The sequence below is a fragment of the Sorex araneus genome, chromosome 6 (genome assembly GCF_027595985.1).
Source record: "Sorex araneus isolate mSorAra2 chromosome 6, mSorAra2.pri, whole genome shotgun sequence".
Classification (NCBI taxonomy): domain Eukaryota; kingdom Metazoa; phylum Chordata; class Mammalia; order Eulipotyphla; family Soricidae; genus Sorex; species Sorex araneus.
This window is the reverse complement of record NC_073307.1, coordinates 387,209-407,933: the sequence shown is the minus strand read 5'-3', so window position 1 is coordinate 407,933 and position 20,725 is coordinate 387,209. Positions and strand designations below refer to the sequence as shown.

General features: G+C 43.5%; 1 protein-coding gene across 4 annotated transcripts in view; it reads right to left on the bottom strand.

Moving 5' to 3' along the window:
- Positions 1-20,725, bottom strand: part of METAP1 (methionyl aminopeptidase 1) — a 52,518-nt gene that overhangs the window by 13,584 nt on the left and 18,209 nt on the right. For all 4 annotated transcript variants that reach the window (XM_055143158.1, XM_055143159.1, XM_055143157.1 and 1 more), the window contains 5 exons: positions 16,409-16,521; positions 12,606-12,666; positions 11,132-11,223; positions 9,446-9,529; positions 718-856 (listed from right to left, as the gene is read on the bottom strand). In XM_055143158.1, coding sequence (XP_054999133.1) covers positions 718-856; positions 9,446-9,529; positions 11,132-11,223; positions 12,606-12,666; positions 16,409-16,521 — 489 coding nt within the window. The remainder of the gene's footprint in view (positions 1-717; positions 857-9,445; positions 9,530-11,131; positions 11,224-12,605; positions 12,667-16,408; positions 16,522-20,725) is intronic.

Below are 20,725 nucleotides of genomic sequence, written 5' to 3'. Positions count from 1 at the left end.
ACCAGTCTGTCTGCCCTTCTCTACACTTCCGACAGCTGCATCACGCTCTGTTCCAGCGCACCCCCCTGAAAAGCACTCGGGGTGCCTCTTTCCTGGATACTGTTTCCTCAGCCACAGAGGGAAATGTGTAAGGAAGCAGCTTCCACGACACGTAGCTGAAAGGTCCCAGAGGCACATCTAAGACTCTGGGGAATTTCCGAGTCTTTTCCTTTCCCACTGTTCTCACACGGCCGCCCTGATGCTACTGAACCAGCAGTGCAGGTGTGACAAGGCTGGGCTGCTGGGAGGAAAACAGGGTTACATCCCATGGGGGTGGGGCGAGAGACAGTTCCAGTGGTGCTGAGGGCTGCTCCAGCTCTCTGCTCAGGGGTCACCCTGCTGGACTATCTCTCCAGCATCCCCTACCCTTTTTCTGTCGGAAGAAAGATTGCCCCGATCTCCACAGAACCATTCAGGGTCTAAAAGAGGAAAAAATTCTCATTGAACCAACTCACACATCTCATGTATTTACCAACCACACATCACCATCCACATGCAAGAAATACTCCAACATACCATACCACAGGGAGCTCAAAGGAATATTTTAAATAATTAAAGGGATTTTCATAAACCTAGGCTGGTTTTAAATTATAAAAAAAAATCAGTTAAGGACAGGAAAGTGGCAGGCGAAGAAGGCCAAAGTCCCAATGCTGCCCTGGAGAGAGCCCCACTCCTTACCATTCACAATGTCACCTTCTTGCAGGGGCCGTCTGTCTGGGATTCCGTGGCAGATCACTTCATTCACTGAAGTGCAACAAGACTTTGGAAAATTATAATAATTCAGGGGAGAAGGATAGCAATTTCGTGCAATGCATGCCTAAAAGAAATTAAAATATATATATATACATTAAAAAACGTTGAAATGTGAAGAGGGACTGAAGAAACAGTAGAGTAGGTAGGGTGGTTGCATACGACTGACCCGGGTTTGATCCCCAAGTATCCCATATGGTCACCCAAACACCACCAGGAGTAATTCCTAAGAACAGGAGTAACTCCTGAGTACCACCGGGTGTGATTCAAAAGGGCAAAATTAATAAATAAACTAGAAATTTTAGTACAGTAGAGATAGGCCATTTGGCTGGCACACAGCTAACTCAGGTTCCAGGTATGGCTCCCAAACAAACAAATGTGAAAAGAAAAATATATCTGGATAATTAGATTTTAAATTTTTTTTAATGTGAAAATAAATTCTTTTATCAATGATTGTATGAGGACTATATCAAACATGTGTCTTTTGGGGGGTGGGGGTAGGGTCAGGGACTAAACCCAGAGCTTTACACGTATTACTATGCCCAGGCTACAGCCCTGGTTTAACATGTTATTTTAGAGACCAGAGAGATAGCACAGTGAATTGGGCACTTGCCTTGCATGTGACCAACCAAGGTTCAATCCCTGGCACTCCATATGGTTTCCTGAGCTGCCAGGAATGATCCCTGAGCACAAAGCCAGGAGTAAGCCGTGAACATCATCAGGTATGACCATCCCCCAAAAGAGATAAAAATAAACCAACCCCTAAAACCATGTACTTTTAGAAATACTTGCATCCATTCTCTTAAACACAATAGGTCTAGGCCAGTCTAGACAGCTTCTAGGTAGGGGCCGGGGAGATGCTCCAAGAGCGAGGGCAGGTATACAGGTTCTGTATGCAGGAGCCCCAGGCTCAATTCCAAGCACTGCATGACTCCCAAGCACAACCAGAGTTTACACACACACACACACACACACACACACACACCCCACCCCACACACACACAGAGGCAGGTATAAAGGTTCTGTATGCAGGAGCCCCAGGCTCAGTTCCAAGCACTGCATGGCTCCCAAGCACAACCAGAGTTTACACACCCACACACCCACACACCCCACACACACACACACCCCCACACACACAGAGGCAGGTATAAAGGTTCTGTATGCAGGAGCCCCAGGCTCAGTTCCAAGCACTGCATGGCTCCTAAGCACAACCAGAGTTTACACACACACACACACACACACACACACACACAAACACACACACACACACCCCACACACACAGGCAGGTATACAGGTTCTGTATGCAGAAGCCCCAGGCTCAGTTCCAAGCACTGCATGGCTCCCAAGCACAACCAGAGTTTACACACACACACACACACACACACACACACGCAAACAAGAATTTGCTTCACCCTATCTGATTTTGGTTTGGTTTGGTTTTCTAGATCTGACCCAGCAGTGCTGCGGGTTTACTCCTGGCTCTGTGCATATGGATCACTCCTGACAGTGTTTGTGGTACAATATGGGGTGTCCAGGGTCACTGTGTCAAACCTGGGTCTACTGTGTGTGGGTCAAACATTCCACCCCTATCACTCCAGCCCTACACTATGAATATTTTTTATGAAGGAAGCAAGTACTTCCACTGACATTTCAACATGAAAATCTGTGTTCATTTGAAACAAAAAAATCTTTAGAAAAAAATTATATGGTTTTCTATAACAAGTATAACTTTACATTGATGCTTTTATGATGTGAAACTACTTATTTCTTTCTACATAACTTCTCTGTTCAAATTGCCACTCTCTTTAGACAAGAGCTTTTCTTCCTTTAATGAGGAATGCATTCAACTGTGCTCTGGGGCCATTAGGCTCAGGGGTCAAACTCAAGGCCTCACGCATGCTTAATAAGCATATGCTCTACCTGCACCAAATCCCTGACCTGAATATTAACTTCTTTTTTTGGTCTTTGTTTTTTGGTCACAGAGTAGTACTTGGGGGGGGAGGGGGGTACTTAGCACTGGATTCCTGGGACTCCCACATGCAAAGATGCACTTCAATCCACTGAGCCATCTCTTCAGCCCCAAGACAGAACTTTCAAAAATATAGATGAGGGGCTAGAGTGATAGCACAGCAGGTAGGGTGTCTGCCTTGCACGTGGCCAACGCAGGTTCAATTCTTAGTATCCCATATGGTACCCTGAGTACCGCCAGGAGTAATTCCTGAGTGCAGAGCCAGGAGTAACCCCTGTGCATCGCCAAGTGTGACCCAAAAAAGGAAAAAAAAATACATAGATAAAACATAATTGTGAAATATACCGTAACTTTTGGGCAATTCCACTACTATTGGAAACTTAAATTGTTTCTTCAATTATAAAAATATTACAACTGGAGCCAGAGCGACAGTAAAGCTAGTAGGGCATTCATCTTGCAAGCAACTGACCCACGTTCTATCCCAGTACCCTACATGGTCCCCAGAGCCCCACCAGCAGTGATCCCTCAGCGCAAAGCCAGTAAACCCTGAGAACAGCCCTGGGGTGTGGTCCAAAGACAAAAACAAAAAATTACAACTAGAAACTAAATATCCCTCACATTTCCTTCACTAACCAATATTGTTCTATGAATATCATAGTAAATAAGCAGTAATGAAGAATACCAGAAACAATACGGGCCAGGTGTCTGCCTTCACACAGCTGATGCTGACTCTGGTTCAGGTTCCATCCCTGGTACCCTAAATGGTCCCCCATGCACTGCCAAGGGTAATTCCTCACTGTAGAGCCAGGAGTAAGCCCTGAGCATCCAGTGTGGCCCTTTCAAAAAACAAAAAAGAAAAAAAAAATGCCAGAAGCAACTATCTGAACTGAAAATGAAACTCCATCATTTTTACAAGTTAACTGACCTTCTTGCTTCAGTTCTACCTCTTGGAATTACTGGGGAGAGTGAGTCTGTAAAAGCACAGCACAGAACACCCAGTCCACAGGAAGCTGTCAAAATGTTACTAGTGGGGTTGGAGCGATAGTATAGCGGGTAGGGTGTTTGCCTTGAACACAGCTGACCCGGATTTGATTCCCAGCATCCATATGGTTCCCTGAGCACTGCCAGAGTAATTCCTGAGTGCAAAGGCAGGACTAACCCCTGTGCATCGCCAGGTGTGACCCAAAAAGCAGAAAAAAAAAAGCCATCAGTGTGCACTATTTAACACATGAAACAACACCAAAAATATGAATTTTTTATCTTAAGTTTATAAACATTAACTAAAATACAATGTAAAACTTCCTTTAAAAATAAAATTATTGTAGTAAGACTCATGCCTTGCATGCAGCTGATGTGGGTTTGAACCCTAACACCCCATAGGTCACCTGAGCCCTGTCAGAGGCGCTAAGTTTAGCCATGTGTGTTGCCCCAAAACAATCCCCTCCAAAAAAGAAGCTTTTAAAAATGCTGTCCTAGGCCAGGGAGGCGGCTCAGTGGTAGAGGGCATTGAACCCTTGTCCTCCTGTGCCACACATGGCAGGAACCAAAAAAGAAGAAATAGGACCAGAGCAATATACAGTAGGTGGAGCGTTTGCTCTGCATGAGGTTGACCCGGGTTCGATCCCTGGCATCCCATATGGTCCCCGAGCACTGCCCAAGTGCAGAACTAGGCATAACCCCTAAGCATCACTGGGTGTGACCCAAAAAGTGGGGGGGTTGGAGGGTTAAACAGGGAAAAAAGAAAACAATGGGTTATTCCAGTTGTTTTACAGTGTTCTGTTTTGGGACCACCCCCAACTATGCTTGGTGCTTTCTCCCTGCTCTGCTACTCAGAGATGATTCCTAGCCAATCTTGGGATTGAACCCAGGTCATCCAAGTGCAAGGCAGTGCCCTACCCATAATACTATCTCTCCACCCATCACTATATTTTGTTTGTTTTTTTTGCTTTTTGGGCCACACCCAGCGATGCTCAGGGGTTACTCCTGGCTTTGCACTCAGGAATTACTCCTGGCGGTGCTTGGGGGACCATATGGGATGCCGGGGATCGAACCCGGGTCAGCCGCATGCAAGGCAAACAAATACCCTACCCGCTGTGCTATCGCTCCGGCCCCCCCATCACTATATTTTTATTTTATTTACCTTTGCAAGACCAGGTTTCCTTCCACATGGAAGGCCTGTGCTCTTCAATTGAGTCACATCCAGGTTCTGTGATAGTCTTTCAAATTTCAAAGAAATATTCTTACTCATTTTAATCTGTTTCCCCCTTTCCCTGTGATTGCTTCATCATAACCTAACCTGGAGGGAACATGTGTGCTTTTTGACTGTTCCTTTTTGGGAACTTGCCCGAAGGATACAGAGCCCTTTTTGTTCTGTTACTTAAGCTGATTTTACACAGGCGTTAGAAATATTTGGGTTTTATATTTATTTGTAAATTGCTTAATAAGTTGTGCACATAGATTAATTTAGTAAATGATTGAGCATGCATTAAACTTTTTTGTTAGGTGCTGTGGGAGACGAAGTGGCAAATAAAACGTAGACATCCCTAGGGGCTGGAGAGAGAACAGCAGGTAAGGTGGTTGTTTTGCAAGGCCAGCTGCCTGCCAATCTTGGTTCAATCCCTAGACCACACAGGGTTCCCCAAGCTCCTCCAGAAGTAATCTCTGAGCACAGAGCAGGAGGAAGCCCTACGCACAGCCAGACGTGGACCAAAAACTCCTTCCCCCAAACAGATCATCCCTTAATAAACTATATTTTTATAATTTGTTAATGGTGAAAAACTGAAAGAATAGTTTTTCACCATTAAGGATGACATATCCAGACAACTGATATATCCAGACTCTGCACCAGGCTGTTTCCACTCAGGGCGCCCCAGAGGGGGGCGGGTGAGAACCCTCCCCGCCCCAAGGGACCCAGCCCAGGCAGCCAACCTCCACTACCCAACCTCCCCCACACTACAGGCCGCTTTCCAGACCACGCAGCACTTCCTACCCATTTTCCAGAACTATTTGATAGAGTTCAGACAGTAGGCAACAAATCAGAGCATAATGTACATATATGTGTACACACACACACACACACACACACACACACACACACACACACACACACACAAACAAACACACACACACACACATCCCCCCTCCCCCCCGAGAGCCCGGCAAGCTACCAAGAGTATCCTGCCCGCACGGGTAGAGCCTAGCAAGCTACCTGTGGCGTATTCGATATGGCAAAAACAGTAACGATAAGTCTCACTCCCCTGACCCTGAAAGAGCCTCCAATCATTAGGAAAGATGAGGAAGGAGAGGCTGCTAAAATCTCAGGGCTGGGAGAATGGAGACGTGACTGGTGCCCGATCGAGTAAATCAACAAACAACGGGGGGCTGGAGAGATAGCACAGCGGGTAGGGCGTTTGCCTTGCACGCGGCCGACCCGGGTTCAAATCCCAGCATCCCATATGGTCCCCTGAGCATGGCCAGGGGTAATTCCTGAGTGCAGAGCCAGGAGTAACCCCTGTGCATCGCCAGGTGTGACCCAAAAAGAAAAAAAAAAAAAAAAAAAAAACAACGGGATGACAGTGATACAGTAATATTCCAATTTACAATCCAGTCCCAGACCATAACAACAACTAGTATGAAGTATTCAAAATACTGATTTATGGATCTTAAATCTTAAATGGACACTGACATTGGCTCAGGCCTCCACCCCCCCATCCCCCCCACCCCCACCTCAGCCCTGAACTACAGACAGACATGCCATTCTCCTGTGCTGTCACAAATACAATCACCCTGTGGGCTCTGGAAGGTTCTGATTATATCATCTTCCTCAGGTACTGGCAACTTGGGCCTCTGAAAACCAAAGCCGCTCACTTTTTCAGCATGCTTACGGTAAATGCAATTTATGGTGCAGAGATGTACTTTGTACTTGGACTTTGCTTTTTCTTTTTTTCTAAATTTCATTTTCTTGCTGCTGAGGTAGGTGATATTCTCCAGTACTAAATTGGGAGTATAAATTCAGAAAGACAGCTCAGGGGTCTAACTCAGTGGTAGAGTATGTGCTTTGCATGTACGAGGGCCTGAGTTGCACTCCCTGGTGTATGTACACACACACACACACACACACACACACACATTTCTCTTCACTCACTCCAGTTATATAAACCTTGAACACAATTACACACACACACACACACACACCCATTTCTCTTCACTCACTCCAGTTATATAAACCTTGAACACAATTCCACACACACACACACACACCCATTTCTCTTCACTCACTCCAGTTATATAAACCTTGAACACAATTCCACACACACACACACCCATTTCTCTTCACTCACTCCAGTTATAAACCTTGAACACAATTCCACACACACACACACACCCATTTCTCTTCACTCACTCCAGTTATATAAACCTTGAACACAATTCCACACACACACACACACACACACCCATTTCTCTTCACTCACTCCAGTAATATAAACCTTGAACACAATTCCACACACACACACACACACACACCCATTTTTCTTCACTCACTCCAGTTATATAAACCTTGAACACAATGCCCTTTGTCCTATCAACTTTTGTCAGTATATCTGTATTAGCTTCTGTACAGTGAATTGAAGATGATCGTCTGAACACATGTGCTGTGTCACCGCTCGGGCGGGCTGAGCAGAGGAGACAGTGCTTGTCCTCAGAGCAGGTTCCCCAGGGCTGTCTCTGGACTCTGGGAAGCGCGTGTGCAAACTCCACTCGTGTCCTCAGCTGCGCACTCCTCAGTGTCCTCGGTTCTGACTCAGCTTTGGTGCAAATTCACCACATCTCTGGCCAATTCGCACATTAGTGTTTGGTATTCTGCAGTAAAACTATGAACGTTCCATATAGCGAGTCTTTTTCTAACCATCTAAGTAGTACATGCTCATTGCCAAATATTCGGAAAACCAGAGCTCCCTTCGCCTTCTGAATTCCAGTGGATTTGAGAATTAAGCGGAGCACCGGGCGGGGTGGCTCAAGGGCCAGAAAATCAACTTTTTTGCCTGCTGGAGCCCTGGCTACCATCCCTGGCACTTCCAGGAGTGGTTCCCAAGCACCACCATGCATGCCCTCCCCTCAACCCTGCCAAAAGTGAAGTGCAATAAAGTAAAATTAAGCCACTAAAGTTCTAGAGGTAACTAGTCCACATGATGATTAAGATGGACTTTCAGGGGCTGGAGCAATAGCACAGCAGGTAGGGCATGTGCCTTGCATGCGACCAACCAAGGTTTGATTCCCAGCATCCCATGTGGTCCCCCGAGTATTACCAGGAGCGATTCCTGAGTGCATGAGCCAGGAGTAACCCTTATGCATCGACAGGTTTGACCCAAAAAGAATTAAAAAAAAGATGATAGTGATAGGAAGGCAAGGCCTGTCCACACCAAGACACAGTCTTCATTTCTCCTTCAAACCAGTAGCTTAGGAGCAAAAGAAAAGAACCAGGGGCTGCGGGTTGGGGCACAAGGGCTGGCGTCAGAAAATGAGGCCCCAGGAGGGGGAAGGGGAAGCTCCTGTGATAACCTCCGAGACCCAGGCCATGGTACAGCACATGTGTCCAGATGCTTCTTCAGAGCAGCTGAGGTAGGAGTACAGGAAGCACCATGACTGCTAGAAGGGCTGGCGGTGATGAGGTGCCTTTGAGAAAAACGGATAATCGGGGCTGGGCAGGGTCCAGGAGCAGGGAGGCCCCAGGACCAAGAGCGTCATGCTGCACACGTGCTCCTCAGCGATGTTTCCCCCAATCCATGCCTGGGGGAATGGTTGCCCCCACCCCCACTCCCCCCCCACAACAAACCCCAGTGACAGACCAGGCAGAGACACAGAAGCTAGCTGTGGAAACCATAGCCAGGACGAGAATTCTCTACAACTTGCCACACGGCAGAGCCTGGCAAGCTACCCGTGGCATATTCAATATGCCAAAAATAGAGCCATTACTAGTGCCCGCTCGAGCAAATCGATGAACAACAGGATGACAGTGATAGTTTAGTTTTCTGAATGATTTAAACTATTAGTCACTGCTCTTCTTTGCAAAAAATCTATTCAATTCATATAGTGTGTGCATTCATCTACTGCAGGATTTTATGATGTCCATTTAATGGACAGGCCACAAGCAAAAAATGCATCTTACTCCATGTACTATCTTTCTTGCCCCAAATAATCTTGTGTGCAACCTCTGCATGATTGAAATTAATGATTTTATCAAAGTTAAGATAAACTGTTATGAAATGTGAAGTTTCAGAAACAATATATTTCAAGTATACTCAGACCTCAGCACCACAGATATTTAGAACTAAGAATAATAAATGCTGCATATTTTCTATATTTCAAAGTAAAAATGTTTGCTTTCAAATTAACTTCACCAATTTACTTTAGGCATTCAGAGCTTAAGTTTACTTAATTTTCAGAAATCTAAATCACTGTTGCTCATCTTTCTCTGATCATGACCCCATCCTACCCAGTTTTTTTCCTGTGGTCTCAGGGTCCTACCCGTCGGTCCCTAAAGAAATGCTGTGGCCCCCATTTAAGTGATTTTTCCTGTGTCCTTCCCCCACCCACTGGAATACACTAGGATTCCCAACTAAGAAATGCTGCTCTAAACATCTAATAATATAGACAACTTTTCCAAAACATAAAGGTAAAGTTCTTACTAAGTGCACAGCATGATCTATTTCTTCAGTAGTGACACCAGGTTTGATCATCCCAGCAGCAATGTCCAGGACTTCTCTAGCAAGCTGCAGCAAAGAAACATGTGGAAAACTTCAGAAGAGAGAAACAAAATCCTGTACCGTCTCAGATTCTCTGGGAGATTTATAAAATTTGAAAATTTATAGTATTCAACCTTGAATACTAGAGTTCTGTGGAGTTCATGCCCAATTCAATCAGCTTAATCAATGGCTGAAGAAAGCAGTACTCCTACATTTAAAAACAAAGAAATAGTGTTCATTGCACTTACATTTTCAAACAATTTTCATTCCTAACACCCATCAATAAATGTAAGTAGATAGATAAAATCAGGCCAGCATACCTGAGAATGAGCTTAACAAATCTCTATGTAAGCACACACATCTTTGTAACATAAACAAAATGAGAGAGGTCAGTCTTTGCCAATTCTTATCAAGGGGCAGGGAAAAAAGAAAAATGAAAAAAATGAAAAGTTTTCCTCAAAAAATCATAGCAAGGGGCTGGAGCGATAGCACAGCGGGTAGGGCGTTTGCCTTGCACGTGGCCGACCCGGGTTCTAATCCCAGCATCCCATATGGTTCCCTGAGCACTGCCAGGGGTAATTCCTGAGTGAAGAGCCAGGAGTAACCCCTGTGCATCACCGGTGTGACCCAAAAATAACAAAAACAAAAACAACAACAAAAAAAAAAATCGTAGCAAATAGGTGACCAAAATGCAAATTTCCCAAATTATCAAAGAAACTTGGCATCAAATCACTTAAAAAAGATAAAATAAAACTAAAGGTGTCATTTACCATAAAAGGGCAAGACACTCCAGAGCAGGACCAGAGGTTTGTGCTAGCTTTACTCAAACCTTCTACTCTGCCCAATCTTATGACCAGAAAATAAAATGTTAAGATGCCATAACCACCTGGTTCTTTAAAATAAAAACATGAGGCAAGAGACACAGACTACAGACTAAAAAAACATCACTGCCATAACAGTTTTTAAACAATTTCTTAAGTAGAAAATATCTTGCATAAAGTTACATATTAACAATAGTTGAATGAAAAGCAGGACTGGAGGCACATATGCTGCCTGAGCCCATGTGCTGCTTGTGCCCATGTGACCGAGCACATGTGGTGCCCGAGCACATGTGTCGCCCGCATCTCCCCCCTTGAGATGTGTACTTTCATGCTTTCGTGTCCAGTGCTAGGATGTGTGTAGAGCTCTCTCCATCCTCAGAGGAACCTGCGTTCTTTCTTGAGCGTGTTACTCCTGCTGTTTTTTTCTTTTCCACTTATCCCTTCCTCCTTCTCTAAAACCCTCGAAAATAAAATGTTACTTCAAAAAAAAAAAAAGAAAAGAAAAGAAAAGAAAAGCAGGACTGGAGTGATGGCACAGCGGGTAGGGCAATTTGCCTTGCACGCCACCAACCCGGGTTTGATTGACTCCTCCGTCCCTCTCGGAGAGCCTGGGCAAGCTACTGAGAGTATCCCGCCCACAGGGCGAGCCTGGCAAGCTACCCGTGGCATATTCGATATGCCAAAAACAGTACACAAGTCTCACAATGGAGATGAACACAGTGCTACAGTATAATGTAACACTTATGAACTGCCTAGTATAATGTAACACTTATAAACCAGTCAGTCCCATCCCAAGGAAAGAACTCACCCTACATACAAGTCTCATCCCTTCTATATCTTCGGAGGAGAGTAATTTAATCTGAGAAGTACCTTTAAGAGCCTGTTCAGATTCAGACATTCCTAAAAAGGAAAATCAGTCAGTACAATCAAAATGAGCGAAAAGATGTCATATTAGTAAGCATAATTACCTTCCTGGTTCATAGTCACTTCTTTCTTTGTGCTCTGTTGACTTGTAAATATTGTTTTTCTCTTCTCCTTAAGTCCTTTGCATAGTTAATTCAGAGTAATGTCTTTTTTGTATGGACACAGTAAAAGATACACTGAGCTTATCGGGTGCCTCTCCTGGGAACATCTTGCCACAGACTCAGACTACAGTGCTCAGGCCAAATTAATCTTTCCTAACCGTAGCAGCGTCCAAATCTAGTTATTGTTTTTTGGATCATGACAGCATTTGTCCATGACCATGCTCTTAACTTATAAGCTAGCTCAGCATTATGGCACTTTGGCCAGGCCCATTTAATGCCAGGGTAGCACATAGCTCACAGTTTGCCCTGGGTCCATCCAGTCCATCATCAGGACTCTGCTTTTGGGGTGCTACGAAGTTAGGGCAACTGAGGCTTAGGTCAAAAGAACATATGTCCAGGAGGAAAATATCATTCAGAGTCAATTAACTCCCAAGTTACGAAAGCATAGCATTAACTGTTTTCTTGTGTCCATACAAAACAGACACTGCTCTGAATTACTATGCAAAGGACTTACGGAGAAGAGGAAAACAATATTTACAAGTTAACAGAGCACAAAGAAAGAAGTTATAAATAAACACAGAGAAATGGGAACACTGTGATGGGAGCAACCCAAAAAACCTAAGCTCCCTGTGGCAAGGCGTAAAGGACAAACCAATGTTATCCTACATTGAGGTAAGTATATTATTTCAAAATCTAACAAAAAAATTTAACATTATTAACAAATCATATTTATAAATATTAACATTAAAAACCCAAATAGGGGCTAGAGCGATAGCACAGCAGGTAGGGTGTTTGCCTTGCACGCGGCTGACCTGGGTTCGATTCCCAGCATCCCCTATGATCCCCCAAGCACCGCCAGGAATAATTTCTGAGTGCAGAGCCAGGAGTAACCCCTGTACATCACTGGATGTGATCCAAAAAGCAAAAAATAAATAAATAAACTGAATCCATAAACATAAACACAACCATCATGTACAGGAGATTCACAGTGCAGAGTTTTAGCTAGTTAATATAACAGTAATTCAAGGGCTGGAGCAACCGTACAGAGAGTGGGGCACTTGCCTCACACATGGCTCCTGAGCACCGCCCGAGTAACTACTGAGTGCAAAGCCAGGCATAACCCCTGAGCATCAGGTGTGGCCCCAAAACAAAAAACAATCAACAAATTAGGCCCTGAGAAGCTGCTACCAAACAACATTCCTTCCTGAGGCAGAGGGGCAGGGCCAGTGCAAGACTGGGGCAGCACTGAGAGCTCACCTAGAGGGTGATCCGCATAGTCCGGTCTTTGAATATAACTTGGCACTGGCCTGGTTGGCATCTAAAAACAAACAATTAAAATGCGATCAAATATGGGAGTGACTTTACTAAAATACACTAACAAAGAAAGCAAAGTGGGGGGAAAAACTAAAGAAAAGTTTCATTTCAAAGTATTAAATGACAAAATTTTAAATGACATCTTAAGCAGCCCCTTTCATGAAGATTAAGCTTAATTTTATCATGCTAATACCATCCCCATTTTGTAATATTTCAGAGTGAAGTAGCCGAGGCCATGAAGTATTTCAGATGCACAGACAAGATGCCTGTATGGTTCCAATCATTTGGCACGCCAATAATAATAAAAGGACCACTGTGTCCCTTGTCTTTATCTGAGAGGTTTGATTAAATACACTTCCTTACATCTTTCTATTTCCCAAAGTTTAAAATTAAAGCTGCACTCCTTTTATATTAAGAACATCAGTAAAGGCCTACTCTTTTTTTTTTTAATTCTTTTATTGATTCACCATGTGGAAAGTCACAAAGATTTTAGGTTTAAGTCTCAGTTATACAATGCTCAAATACCGATCCCTTCACCAGTGCACATATTCCACCACCAAGAATCACAATATACCTCTCCCCTTCCCCCTACTCCCCCAGCCCCCCCACCCCGCATGTTTAACTGGTAAATTTCACTTTACTTTCACTTTACTTTGATTACATTCAATATTTCAACAAAAAAATTCACTATTATTGATTTGGAGTTTCTCCCCCCTAAAGTCAATCTGCTGAAAAGAAAGCATTTGGTAATTTGTTTTCCATTGCTGAGAATGAAGAGATATGAGGTCAGGAGGCCGCACTAGCAGCAGCATAGTTTTGGATTCCTGTATTTTAGTATTTTAGTAACTAAGTCTAGAGAAATGTCTGCCAGGAATCGCAACATTGTAAGCTTGTACCTCTCAGCTACTTTATATTCCACATGAGTGCGATCTTTCTATATCTGTCTCTTTCTTTCTGACTCATTTCACTCAGCATGATACTTTCCATGTTGATCCACTTATATGCAAATTTCATGACTTCATGTTTTCTGACAGCTACATAGTATTCCATTGTGTAAATATACCAGAGTTTCTTTAGCCAATCATCTGTTTTCGGGCACTCTGGTTTTTTCCATATTGTGGCTATTGTAAACAGAGCGGCAATGAACATGGAAATGCAGATGTCATCTCTACTATACCTTTTTGCCTCTTCGGGATATATTCCCAGGAGTGGTATTGCTGGGTCAAAGGGGAGCTCAATTTCTAACTTTTTTTTTTCTTTTTTTTTTTTTTTAATTTTTTATTGAGTCACCATGTGGAAAGTTACAAAGTTTTCAGGTTTAAATCTCAGTTATACAATGCTCGAATACCCATCCCTTCACCAGTGCTCATATTCCACCACCAAGAATCCCAGTATAGCTCCACTCCACCCCCTCACACCCCTAACCCCCCCACGCCCCTAGCCCCCCCACCCTAAGGCCCCCCCCCGCCTGTGTAACTAATAAATTTCACTTTACTTTCACTTTGATTGCATACAATATTTCAACAAAACTCACTATTATTGTTTGGAGAGTCTCTCCCCTAAAGTCAGACCTGCTGAAAAGGAAGCATTAGATAATTTGTTTTCCATTGCTGAGGATGAAGAGGTATGAGGTCGAGTGACCACACTTATCAGCCTCTCAGTTTTGGGTTTCTGTAATTTAGTATTTTAGTAACTAAGTCCAGAGAGATATCTGCCAGAAGTTGCATCGTTGCCAACTTGTACTTCTCAGTTACATTATATTCCACATATGAGTGCAACCTTTCTATGTCTGTCTCTTTCTTTCTGACTCATTTCACTCAACATGATACTTTCCATGTTGATCTATTTATATGCAAATTTCATGACTTCATGTTTTCTGACAGCTACATAGTATTCCATTGTGTAGATGTACCAGAGTTTCTTTAACCAGTCATCTGTTTTGGGGCACTCTGGTTTTTTCCAGATTCTGGCTATTGTAAACAGTGCTGCAATGAACATAGAAATACATATGCCATCTCTACTATACCTTTTTGCCTCTCCGGGATATATTCCCAGGAGTGGTATTGCTGGGTCAAATGGAAGCTCAATTTCTAACTTTTTGAGAATCATCCATATTGTTTCCCAAAAGGGCTGAACCAGTCGGCATTCCCACCAGCAGTGAAGGAGAGTCCCTTTCTCCCCACATCCACGCCAACACCGGTTGCTTTTGTTATTTGGGATGTGGGCCAGTCTCTGTGGTGTAAGATGACATCTCATTGTTGTTTTGATTTGCATCTCCCTGATGATTAGTGATGTTGAACATTTTCTCATGTGCCTCTCAGCCATTCGGATTTCTTCTTTGGAAAAGTTTCTGTTCATTTTATCAGCCCATTTTTTGATCGGGTTGGCAGTTTTCTTCTTGTGGAGTTCAACCAGTGCATTGTATATCCTTGTTATCAACCCTTTATCGGATGGGTACTGCATAAATATCCTTTCCCATTCTGTAGACTGTCATTGTATTTTGGTCACTGTTTCTTCCGAGTTGCAGAAGCTTCTTAGTTTAAGGTAGTCCCATTCATTGATCTCTGTTTCCACTTGCTTGGCCAGTGAGGCCTACTCTTTAAGGCCATGTTCTCCCCTGAACACGTACCTCACTTGTTCGTCTCGATGTTTCTTTGCCTGCCTACTTCCACCTAGAGAAGCCTATGTGTGTTCTCTCCCTTTCCATACAAGTTTCAGTAAAACCTACCTTGCTTCACTTAAAAAAACAGAAAAAGAGAGAAGAAGAAAAAAAGAGTATCAGTAAAGAAAATTTCTTTATCTAAGGAGACAACAACTTGGCCAGGTCGAGTAGCAGCCAGTCGACTCAAAATTTACATTAGGCAGACTGGGAACACCTGTAAAAGCAATCAGAAGCCGCCCCAAAAGCCTCTGTCCCTCTCATAGAGCCCGGCAAGCTACCGAGAGTATGCCGCCTGCACGGCAGAGCCTAGCAAGCTACTGTGGCCTACTCGATATGCCAAAAAAGGTAACAACGACGGTCCTCATTCCCCCGATCCTGAAAGAGCCCCCAATACGCCATCGGGCTACACTAGCACGAGACAGGGACAAATGGAGACATTACTGGCACCTGCTCGAGCAAATCAATGAATGGAGTGACAGTGACAGTGAAGGAGACAACAGATTCTAAGAACAAAGGAAGGGTTAGGAGCAGCACAAAGGTCCTACTAGATTAAAGTCGAAGCAGAAAAGAAGGGCCTGCAATGTGACTCAGTGGTAGAATACAATGCCTCACATGGACTGGGCCCTAGGTCCAGTCTCACATACCAGAAGAAAAAGGTACAGAGGCCAACCCTGGGTCCTTCCTCAGCACCACCTAAAGTCCCAGGAATGATCCTGTGTAGAGCCAGAGTAAGCCCGAGCCAAGTCCCGAGCAGGACTGGGTGCGAAGGAAAGAACAAAGAACACAAGCAAACAAAAATACTGAAAACCCAAATCACCAGGTCTTAGAACTGAATAAACAGGGCTGTATGGTCCTGCCAGGAACCCCTGGCAGTAACGCCCAGACCAAGCACCCCTGAAGAGGCCCTCCAGAAATAAAAAATTAAATGAAACTTTGTTCACGATTACTAATTATCCCTTCCCATCAATGCTAAAGAATATAAACTTGATTCTGATTATGTCATTACAGGAATACAAATTATAATCAGCATTTTTAGGAGACTGACTTAAAAGAATATTGGATCTTAATTACCTTACTTACTCACCAGTGGATAATGTGGTCTGAGTTTACCAGTATAGCGGTACCCAGCCCAAGGGTCCGTGTTAATGTCACCTTCTACAGTCCAGGGAGATACTTCCCGCTTTGCCTTTTCATCTTCTGGGAGATGAGAGAAATGAGAAGGGAAAGTCACACTATGGTAGCAACAAAGACTGTCACTTGTTTGAAAACGCAACCAAAGTGTCCAAAAGCCGAAATCCAGTCAATCCATTTCTACCTGGATCTTCATCACCACATCTCCCTTGCTGTATTTATAACACTGATTCATCAAAGATCTAAGAAGATCCAGAGGAAATATGAACTGCAGCTACACATAAGTTTTTACGCTATATCAAAAGGAACCGTGTATAAAACTCCTTTTTCAGTATTTAATGTTATCTTCTCTACCATGTCAATTTATAGAAACCCACCTTGAAATATAAATCTTTATTTATTTATTTATCTTTGGCCATTTGGATCATGCCGATGATGATCAGGGTTACTTCTGGCTGTGCACTCAGGAATTACTCCTGGTGGTGCTCAGGGGACCATATGGGATGCTGGAGATCAAACCCAGGGTTGGTCGCATGCAAGGAAAACGACCTACCCTTTGTGTTATCACTTCAGCCCCAAAATATAAATCTTGAGCCTAGACAAAACTATCCAACTGAGAGTACATATTCCAAATGAATTCTGACCTCTTGCTAAAAGAACAGATTCTAAAGTACCTCAAAGCATATTTAATAGAAAAAATTTTTCTTCCACTGAGGAGCTGGAGAGATAGTAAAGGAGAGGTGTCTGCCTCAACATGTGGCCAAATCAAGTTCATTCCCTGAGTAACACCAGAAGTAATCCCTACTCAGAGCCCTGAGCACAGCCAGGTATGGCCCAAGCCCTCCCACACACACACCCATACACACAAAAGAAAATTCCCACTTAGAAATTTCCCACTTGGAGCTTTCAAGTCATTGTTCCAAACAGCTTTTGAAAATTTCATGAACATCATTAACCTTTCTTCAGGAAGGAGGTCGTCAAAAGAGATAGGAAAAAGGGAAGAAACAAACAACAGTTTACAGAAAACTCAGTAGAAAAATTGGGAATCACAAACACTCTCTCTCTCTCTCTCTCTCTCTCTCTCTCTCTCTCTCTCTCTCTCTCTCTCTCTCTCTCTCTCTCTCCCTACCTACCTTGTGTTATTAACCCATAAAATATTTACTGAAATATACATAAGAACCCTTTTCAAAAATACCTGCCATGATGTACGATGGCAGTACAACTCTCAACCACACACAACATGAGATGAAACTATGGCATGCCTGGAATAGAACCCAGGGCCATAAACAGGGAGAATGTGTTTTGTCACTGAGCTCTGTACCTGGACCCTGAACCTAAGACTTCGAATAGCAGGGTTCAAATCCCTCTTAGTCCAGGTCTGAACCTATCACCTTCCAAATCATAGTTTCTCCATGATCACTGTCAAACTACCAGGGATTCTGAAAGTCTGATTGCAAAACTGTACTGTTTTTGTTTTGTTTTTTGAGCCATATTCAACAATACTTAGGGGTAACTTTTGGCTCTGCACTCAGGAATCACTCCTAGCAGTGCTCGAGGGACCATATGGAATGACAGGGATCAAACCCAAGTCAGCCATGTGTAAGGCAAGCACCATACCCACTGTACTATCTCCCTGGCCACGATTTCATATAATTTTAGAGGTGTATGAGAAAAATAAAACTTACTTTACGTAAGGTATTTAATATACAAAACAAAGAATAGGTGAAATCCTATCAAGTTAAGCTAGAGAACAATGGCTTTGCGACAGTAGGCAGAGGCAAAAAAATGCAGCAATAACAGCTAAGTTCTGGGAATGCAATGTATACCACAATGATTAAGATAACAATGACCCAAAGAAAGTCAAGTTTCCTTATTCTACACAAGAGAAGTTGCAGGTGCTATTGCCTGGTGTTGACAAGAATGCAGAAAGTACAGTGCCTCCACTCTTCTTCCTTCGGAAAACAACACTATTACAGTATTACATAGAAAGTTCAGAAACAGACAATAGCTCAGGAGAGGAAAAGGAAGGCTCCATTCTGCTGGACCTAAAATACCTTTCTGTCTCTGAACTCAGGAAAGCAATGGGTGCAGCACTGACGTCAATAGGAAAGCTGATTCACTGCACTCACTGTCAGGGGCCAATACAGTAGGAAACAAGTGTCTCTACAAGGTCCAACTCCGAAACACAAGCTCTCTGACGTATGCTTCAGTTAGGTACTGCCCAAGTGCTTTTGCTCTGAAACAGGAATCTCAAGAGCAATTTTCACCTGGGTTGGAGTGGTAGTACAGCAAGTAGAGCATTTGCCTTGCATGAAGCCAACCTGGATTTGATTCCCCAGCATCCCAAATGGTCCCCTGAACACCGCCAGGAGTGATTCCTGAGAGCCAGGAGTACCCCTGAGCATTGCCAGGTGTGACCCAAAAAGCAAAAAAATATTTCGCCCAAAACCAAAGACTGAACACCTATCAAGATGCAGTCACTTTTATATACTACTAGGGATGAAGCAAAGAGGAGACATTGACATTTTCAGGAGGTGGACGACACAGGGGCTAGGCACTTGCTTTGTATGTGACCCACTCAGATTCAATCCCCAGTACCGCTTACGGTCCCTGGAGCCTTGCCAGGAGTGATCTCTGAGCACATAGCCAGGAGTAAGGCTGGAGCACCATCAGGTGGCTCAAAAACTAAAACAAACAAAAAAAAATTTCAGTTTCCTGCTGATAAGCACTCTAAAACTTCTAGTTATTAAGCTTTTAAGTTCTGAAATAACTTTCAAGTTATTTTCTAATACCGAGATGGAAGGGCTGTAGCACTGTCTTCCTGTTGTTCATTGATTAGCTCGAGTGGGCACCAGTAAGATCTCCACTGTGAGGGCTGGAGCGATAGCACAGCGGGTAGGGCATTTGCCTTGCACTCGGCCAACCCGGGTAAAGCCATAGTATATCAAATACGCCGTGCAGGAGGGATACTCTGAAGATGGAAGGGGTTGGTAAAAAATAGTAAAAGATGAGATAAGCCAAGATCTTGAAAACAAATACCTACAGACTGTCAGGCATCCCAGATCCACAGAGCAGCGTACAGGCCCAGAGCACCATGCCCAGATTTGTTCTGAAAAGATCTGACAACTTGCCCCTTCTCCCCTTGTAAGAAAGCACAAGTGCACAGTCCTGAGTCCTGCCTGGGAGGAACCTGATTCTAGCTCCAACTCCTTCTTCAAAGATGATGGCTAAGTCTCTGCTGGACACCATGCACTGAAGAGACGCTAAAGCACTTTACATGAAACTGTGCCTAACCCTCAAGCTTTCAGCATTTTTGAGGTGATGCTTAGAGTAATTCAGACTCAAAAGCTTAAGGAAACCAGTTCTGAAGAATTCCTTAATACTTTCTTTCTTCAAAGTCTAAGCACGATAACTTGAAGGGGTGGAGGAGTCAAGTGGAAGTTTTATACCTGGTCAGTGCAGAGAGAACAGCCAGTAAGGCACTTGCCTTGCACACATGCATCTGCCGGTGTTCAATCACCAATTTTCTATATGGTCCCCTGAAAACCTCCAAGAGTATTAAGCCCTGAGCACTACTGGGTGTGACCCAAAAAACGAAACAAAAACAAAAAACAAAAAGACACTTGGTCAAATGTTCTAATTAGGTAAGGAACTCAGGAGAAAAAGGAACACACAACACATTAGGGATGCACAGAGAACACACAGCACAGAGGGCTTTAAGTACTGAGATGTGAAGAGCACATTCCACATCAGACTCAACAAATCCTACTACCTAGTGCCTAGAAGCCCTGTGTAGGACGTACTAAACTCCCTTTAGGGAGTTTATCATTTAAATAGTCGTCTTGACACATAAAAGGTAAATCCTGCCTTACATATTTATTCAACTCACTTAATATGCTACTGTAATGAAGAAAACTCCAGGTTCAGATGATTTCAGTGGTAAATTTTATCAAACACTTAAATAACTGTACTCATGATTTTTTAAAAAATGTGAATCTGGGACTGGAGCGATAGCACAGCGGGGAGGGCGTTTGCCTTGCACGCGGCCGACCCAGGTTCGATTCCCAGCATCCCATATGGTCCCCTGAGCACTGAGAGGGGTCATTCCTGAGTGCAGAAACAGGAGTGACCCCTGTGCATCATCGGGTATGACCCAAAAATAAAAAAAAAAAACAAGAAATGTGTACCTATTTATTTTTATGAGTTTCAAATTATTTTAATGCCAAAACTAAAGATACTAAAAGCAATTACAAACAAGTACTCTATGTGT